The 8,048-nt window shown below is 39.2% G+C and overlaps 1 protein-coding gene across 5 annotated transcripts in view; it reads right to left on the reverse strand.

Moving 5' to 3' along the window:
• DNAJC12 (DnaJ heat shock protein family (Hsp40) member C12) overlaps window positions 1-6,624 on the reverse strand; it is a 131,464-nt gene extending 124,840 nt beyond the window's left edge. For 2 of the 5 annotated variants that reach the window (XM_020998254.2, XM_078150744.1), the window contains exons 1-2: window positions 6,352-6,623; window positions 2,264-2,342 (exon numbers count right to left, since the gene is read on the reverse strand). In XM_020998254.2, the coding sequence (XP_020853913.1) occupies window positions 2,264-2,342; window positions 6,352-6,429 (157 nt within the window). In that variant the 5' untranslated portion in view covers window positions 6,430-6,623. Of the gene's footprint in view, window positions 1-2,263; window positions 2,343-6,351 lie in introns of all 5 variants that reach the window. The other 3 variants (XM_078150743.1, XM_020998253.2, XM_020998252.2) reach the window with 3 other exon arrangements.
• Window positions 6,625-8,048: the final 1,424 nt, after the last annotated feature.

An 8,048-nucleotide genomic window follows, 5' to 3' on the forward strand; every position in this document is an offset into this window, starting at 1 on the left:
TTTGGTAAATAAGAAGAGGGAAAAGAACTGGACCTGTGATGACTGGTATAGGGAATTCCTGGATGAAGAAATTCCCTCCACCAATGCAGGTTGGTACCTTCTCTGCAATTTACAATCTTAGAGAGTTACCTAGAGCACGGTCACACAGCTGGTCTATATTAGAGGTGAGACTGGAACCCACATCTGCTTGGCTTTAAGGCCAGCTCACCATCTACTAGGCCCAACTGCTTCTGTTATTCTTTATTCTCTCTATTACCATTTAGTATTGATAGACAATAGACTCATTGGCTCATTGAATAGAGTGCTGGGCCTGGAGTCAGAAAGACCTGAGTTCAAACCTGGCCTCAGATACTTACTAGCTGTGTGACCCTGGGCAAGTCACTTAACCTTGTTTGCCTTAATTCATCAGAGAAGGAAATAGCAAACAACTCCAGTATCTTTGCCAAGAAAACCCAATATTGGCATGATATGCATCTGGGGTCACAAAGAGTTGAACACAACTGAACAACAAGACAATAGATAGTATTTGCAGATAGTAAATGATTATTAATAAATGTTTTCATCCATTTAAGACCCAGGGAAAGGACCCTGACTCCAATAGTCAAAGTACCACTTGAGAGCTGTGTCCTCATCTTTAAAATAAAGAGCTACACCTCTGAAGACACAGAAAAAGATATATATTTTCAGCCTCAATCCCTGGGAGAATTCGTTTTGCTTGACTATGCACATTTGTCACAAGGTTTTGGTTTTTCTTTCTTTTTTGGGGGATCCAATAGAGGGGAGCAAAGGAGGCTATGACAGGGTAGCCAAAAAACAGGATCATTGAGGCGTATCTCACAAACAAACTAAAATGAAATCAAACTCTGACTGGTTATAATAACCAATTTTCTCCTAGAGAACTAATAATGAAATACTTCCCTCTTCTTTACAGTCTACAAGAGAATGTTGAGCACCCTCTCAAATGAGGTCACTGTGTTAGCTGGTTTTTCATCTTTTGTCAAAGTAGAGTTCAACAGAGATAAGAGGAAGGATCCAAAAAATAACTGATGTAAAAACAAAATACATCAATAAAACATTCCTGAAAATCAAAGGCTCTTGGTAGAACCCAGCAATGTCCATTTACTTCATAAATTCCAAAAATAACCATCTCTCTCTGCTTTCTCTTCTAATTAGACCTGCTCATCCTCAAATTCCAGAAATTGTGATACCTAAAAAATTATGTCTCTCTCAAGTCAGTTTCTTCTGTTTTGCTTAATTACTAGCATTGCACTAGTGACCTTTTCTGTTATTTATTTTCTTTTCAACCAAGTATTTAAATCTATAAACTAGCCTTGGTACCTCACCACCATTGGTAGTGCCATTTCTCTATAAAAATGAACCGTGATCCTGAGGGATGCTAATGACCACTAAATATGCTACATACTCTACAAACAACTTGTGATCTGTGGGGTTATTTCCATCCATCAATCAATAAGCATTTATTAAGAACCTACTGTGTACCAGTGCCTAGCAATGTGACCCTGGGCAAATCACTTAGCCTCTATCTACCTCCATTGGCTCAACTTAAAAATGGGGATAATAATAGCACCTACCTTCCTGGCAGGGTTGTTTTGTGAGGAAAAAAATAAGATCATATTTAGAAAGCACTTTGCACAGGGCCTGGGACAGAGTAGGAACTTAATAAATGTTTGTTTCCTTTCTTACTTGCTAGCACAGTGACTGGTACTTGGGGATAAGAACTGAACCTGAAATTTCATTGGTATAGAAATTCCCAGATGAATAAACACCTTGTACCAAGTCATGTCAACAAATATTTATTAAGTGCCGGAAGGGAAGGAAAGAGTATAGAGTATGGGTATAGAGCACTGAATACAGTATAAGATTCAGTTAATGTGTTATTTTTGTGAAAGTGCTCTTTCTTTTTCTCCTTTTGAAAAATTCTTAAATACAAGGTATTAGTCTCCTGGTAGGGGAGAGAGAAGGAATATATTTGAAAGTGAAGGCAATAGGGACAGCTAGGTGGTGCAGTGGATAGAGCACCTGCCCTGAACTCAGGAGGACCTGAGTTCAAATATGGCCTCAAAAAAAACACTTGACACTTACTAGCTGTGTGACCCTGGGTAAGTCACTTAACCCCAATTGCCTAAAAAGAAAGTGAAGGCAATGTACAAGTGGAAAATAGTACTATAAACTTTAAAATTAATTTTTGTTAAAAAGAAAAATATTTACATTTTTAATTTTTTTAAATTAAAAAAAGACCTACCTGCTTGAGGGTCCTCAGGATTCTTATCAGGATGACATTCAAGAGCTCTGACCTTAAATTCTGCCAAGATTTGGTCCACCTGAAAGAAAATTGATAATTCAATAAACAAGTAAGGTTAATGATTGATATAGCCCTTGCACATCAGCTTTTTCAGCTCTTCACTAAGACAAGTCATACTCTTGGGAGGCAGAATATGATGTTCCTGGAGCCAGGAGGGACCTGTGTTCTCCATGTCCTGCCCCTGAAGTCACTCAAGTTTTCTGCTCCATACTTTTGTAATTGATAAAATGGTGAGCAGAGTTGAAGGAACTTCCCCAGAGGCCACAGAGTCCAACCCCAACCTGAGCAAGAATCTCCTCCTATGTTATGTTGTCATAACCTTCAAGTCCCATAATCCTTCTGCCCCAGGATAGCCCTCCAAGTACTCGCAGTCAGTTACCATTTTCAGCTTTTGTCTTATCCAGACTCAATATCTCCAGTTCGTCTGCTCCTCTCATGGCCTGAGCTCAAGGCCCTTCCCCATGCTGGCTGGCCATCTCTGAAAGTTCACCAGCTCACACATGTCCTTCCTAAAAGGTGGCGTCCAGCCTTGAACACAATACACAGCACGTGGTAACTATAATAATAATGCCTCTGGTACCTACCCTAGAGAGTTATTGGGATGATCACACAAGAACATGTATGTTAGATGAAGATTATTGGCCTATCTCATTTGCTCCCATACAGAACCTCCCTTGAGTGGACAAAGACCAGAAAGCTATCTATCACTATGTGACAATTCAAATAGCATCCCTTTATATCAGTTTAGCTAAATGGTAAATTTACTTTGTATTTATTTTATACATATTCAAAATTACTTTGTAGTTACTTATCTCTATCTTTTGCATCCCACCCCACTCCTAAACAACAAAATATAAGCTTCTTGAAGTCAGGGACTTTCTTTCTGGTGTTTGTTCAATGGGAGGCTTCAGCAGCCTCATAGACTGTAGATGCAGAAGGAGACATGTACACCTTCTGACTCAACTGAAAGAAAAGAAACTTGTTTTACTCAATTACAAATATTGGTTCCAAGGGAAGAGAGACATTAGCAGTGATGCAAAAAAAAAATCTAGGGAAAAAGAAGACTGTCAATGCAACATTTTTAAAAATATGCAGTAGAGAGGAGAATAAAGTTCAGAAGGGGAATCAAACAAGCAGGACAATGCTGGCCCTGCATTAAATTTAACATAAAATTTTTTAAAACAAGCTGAAAATAATTGAGTCATGGTTTCATACACAAGCCACTTTTTCTGACTTTTTTATATATGAAAAGTTCCAATTTGTTGAAAATTATTTAATTCATGATTGTAAAAAATTTAATTAAAAAAATGAGAAAAAAAAAAAAGAAAAGCCTTTTAGAAGGCCATGGAAGCCATGGATGCCTTCTAACTCAACACATATAGGTTCACAATTTAAGCAGAAAACAGAAGGTAGGAAGAAATGCAGACAAAAGTGTGAGGAAGGGTAGACAAAGGTCTGTCTTGATGCTAAAGGAAAATTTCTCAGATGAATGAGATAAGAAACATGACATATTACTCAAAGGATCGGCAATAAGCCCATGGGGAATATCGTGGCTCTTTCTTAACCACCAGGGACTGTTTCACTTTGGGTGCCTAACAGGTTGCTTGTCTCCTAGCAGGTGCTTAATAAATACATGCTCGGTTGTTTGTAATACAGGCTTTGTAAGGTAGGGCTCTATATAGTATAAATAAAGGTCATGATTCACATTTAAATAACACTTTAAGGTTTGCAGAATGCTTTACAGACTTCATCTCTTTTGATGGTCACCACAAAACAAGCTTGGAGGTAAAAGCCATGGTGAAGCCCTATTTTACTGGTCATGGAGCCTAAGAAAGGTCATGTGGCTTTCTTGGAATGACACAGCAAAGGGTCAGGGTTTGAACCTTAATTTTCTTGGCTCTGAGTCCAAACCTCTATCCACTAGGTATGTGCCGCCTAAATGAACTTGAATGAGCACCTAGTCTTTGTTTTCTGTCAACAAAATGGAATATTTTTAATGAAATGGTTTAACACTATATAAAGAGAATGGGTTATAGATTGTTGTTGGGTTGTGAGGGTTTTTTCCCCCTTTCTTTCTCTTTTTTCTTTTCTTTTCTGTCTTTCTTTCTTTCTTTTTTTGGGGGAGGGGAGAGAGAAAGGATCCAGATCTATGACTCCCTTGTTACAGGGAGCTCCTAGGAAAGAAACTTTTACATGACTACCAACTCTGCAAGTGATGGTCTTAGAAAGTTGCCTGGAGGCCTTGAGAGGGTGGGGGACTTGTGAGTATTTATCAGAAGTAGAAGCTTTCAACTGAAAGCAAGGCTTCCTACTTTCCCAGCTTCCTAGCAAGTGTTCCTAGTGGTGAGACTTCACTCTATCCCAATATTCTTCTCCTCAAAAGAGAATTACACTAATAAAAGAAATGCTCATTGGTTGATTACACTTTATGTTGGTGACCACTAAGAGAACAAACAGCAGGTTGGGAAATTGTTTGATACTGTTCAAGAGGGAAAGGGGAAAATCATTCCCCAGTTGTCTCCCTTTGTAGATTGAAAAGTTCATACTTCTTTAATACTACAGACCAACAGTTTAGAGCTGGAAACCACCTTAGGGTTTATACTGTCCAGTTCCTCAGTTTTATACATGGGGGAACCAAGGGCCAGAGGTCATCTAGTCCAAACTCCATATTTTATAGATGAGCAAACTATGGCCAGAGAGGGTAGGTCATGCAGCCGGAAAGCACAACAGAAGGGGTCCTCCAATGCCATTTCTAGCATTTCCTCCATCCAGAAAAGTAAACTGCCTCCCTCCAGTCATGAACCCTTGCTAGGATTTTCACCAATGATTTGTTTGGGAAATCATTCAATTTTACAGATTGAACTTCTGTTAAAAAAAAAAATTCAAAATCCTAACATAAAAAAAGAGAGACATCCAGGGGCTGGGTGATAGTCAAGAAGACCTGGGTTCAAGTCCCAGCTCTGACACATATCGTGTGACCCTAAGCAAGTCACTGAAGTGTAGTGTTCCCAACCCCTCTAAGACTATTAGTAACAGAGAAGTTGGAGGTCTGCTTTGGTAGGAATACACCAATGAAGGCATTGGTCCTGTCCTGCCCCACTCCAATACTTTTTTAAAATCAATCTTACATATGTTGTTTGATCCAATCAAAAGCATTTATCAAGCATTTACTATGCATCAGGCTTCATAACTAAATGCTAGGGATACAGACAAAAAGCAAAAAATGTCCCCGCTCTCAAGTAGCTTGTATTCTAATGAGAGAGACAATTCTCCTGAAAATAACTATATATATACAAGATATAGACAGTGTAAATGGAAGGTAGTCTCAGAAGGAACTAGAAGCTGGGGGGGCCTAAAAACACTACCTCACTCACGATTTTAAAATCTCTCAGATCTCTGCATCTGCAAGCACATATTTAAATGGAACATAAAAAGCAAAGAGTACTAGAAAAATATAGATTCTATACCTTGTATTATCTAATGTTAGCATTATGTGGTTTATGTTTGTATATGTCTATTGAGTTAGAAGACTTCTGAGGATATCCATTTTGTGACCTATTCTTTAATATATGCATATATACACATCTAAACTTTTTGTTTTTAATCTAATCTTTTGTTTTTAAATCATCTTCATTTCCAAAGCCCACTAATAGTTAAAAACCACTTCAAAGGCACCTTAGCATAGGTGTACCTTAATGCACAGGTGTGTATATGCTGATGTATGTATGAATCTATTGTAATAATTAAACAGGACATTTAAGTAAAAAAAAAAATAAAAATACAGAGAAAGTCTCCTCTTTCCCAGGTCATAAAAGATTTTATGACTATAATGGGCTTTCTAAACAACAGCCTTCAGATTATTCAAACTATGTAAATGTATTACAAAATTAAAAGCTTGGAACTTTGAATTGTTCCCATAAAGGCTCTTTGGGATCTCAGGCTCTAGAACAAGAGAGGATGTCAGGGATGAGCTAGTCCCGCCCACTTCAGCTCCCAGCAGAGGAAATTAACAATGTTAATTCTCTTACCGTAGAGAGTTCATCACATCCCAATAGCTCATAGTAATCTTCAACATCCTCCATCCTACAGTTCAGTATTGCATCCATTCTGCACGATCAAGACTGATCTCCACCAGCCAAGAAACAAGAACCACACAGCCTGGGATATACAGAAAGGTTTCCTCCGATCTCTGTTGTCCTGGCTCCAAGCAGCAGCCACCGATTTTAAGGTGCTCGAGAGTTAATGAGCACAGATGTCATAAGAGATTCTTGGCAGCTCTCCCTTTCACTGGCTGTTTGCATAAGAGAAGGAAATGGGTCCCTGATGGCTGCCAGGGATCTTTGGGATTTGTAGTTTTTGAGATTGTTTGAAGAATCTGTTTGTGTCATAGACTCCTTTGGCAGTCTGGAGAAGCTTATAGATCCTGTCTTAAAATAATGTTTTTAAATGAATAAAATAAAACAAATCAAGTTACAAATGAAACCAATTATATTGAAATATAGCTATCAAAATATTTTTTAAAGTTCATGGGCCCCAGGTTAAGAAGCCCTGAATTTTAAAGGTGAATAAGACTTAGATCAACTAGTCCAGAAGTAAAATCCAAGGACAAGAAAGTTGAAGTGCCTCACCCAATGTCACATGTGTAGTAAGTGGTAGGGACAGGATCCTTTTCATTGTGCCTGACTCTTTACAACTTTGCTTTTTGTTATTACCTTTTTTTGAATACAACCCGTGGTTTCATCAGCGTCAATAACTTCCAGTGAGATAGTTCAGATGTGCCAAGTGTGAGGTCACTCCAAACCCCAGGAACCCAATCACCAGAAGCATTACTGGCTGAGTCTTAGAACCCTAAATGATCCTAAGACTCCCTGCCACCTAAGCCTGGGTTTTCCTCAAGGCTGTATTGAGGTCTCCTTCCCCCATCCCCCCCCATTTTGACATTACACTCTATCCCTGGGTGCTCTACTGAGCTCCCATGAGCTCCAGTATCATCTCTACTCACTCTCCTCAAATCAAGTCCAGTTTTCCCAGCTGGTGATGTCTGCTGGACATTTCTACCTTAATGTTCCAGCTGCATCTAAAACACAGCGTATCCAAAAGAGAGATCATTACCTATCAGCCTCTCCTCCAAATCTACCTCCTTCTGTTAGGAATACCACCATCTCTCCAGTCAGGCAGGTTCAAAATCTCAGTCATCCTTGACTCCTCTCAACCATCAAGTTCAGTCAGTCTCACTGACTATGCTTGCAAAAAAACTCTTCTACCTCCTCTCTACTGACAGTCAGTGAGCCCTCACCCTAGTATAGATCCTTATCACCTCTCCCCTCCACCACTGAAGTAGTCCAATCAGTCTCCCTGTTTCTGGCCTTTCCCTCTTCAATCCATCATCTAATCATTCAATCCACAGCTGTCAAAACAAGCTTCCTAAAACTTAGATCTGACCATATCACTCCTCTGCTCAAGAAGCATCATTGGCTCCCTATTACCTCTAAGATAAAACGCTAAGTCCTCAGACTGGAATTTAGTGCCCACCACCATCTGACTGTGACTTTCTCTCATACTATTCTACTTCACATCCTCAATATTGTAGTTACACTGAACCAGCAACTAGTCTCTGAGCTCTGTGCTCCATTGGCCACATCTATGTATTTTCACAAACCGTCCCCTTCTCCTTTCTTTCCTCCCTAATTCTTAGAATCTGGCTCCCTCTTTAATTTAACTTCTC

This window comes from Phascolarctos cinereus, unplaced genomic scaffold, assembly GCF_003287225.1.
Source record: "Phascolarctos cinereus isolate Bilbo 61053 unplaced genomic scaffold, phaCin_HiC Scaffold_3;HRSCAF=262, whole genome shotgun sequence".
Lineage (NCBI taxonomy): Eukaryota > Metazoa > Chordata > Mammalia > Diprotodontia > Phascolarctidae > Phascolarctos > Phascolarctos cinereus.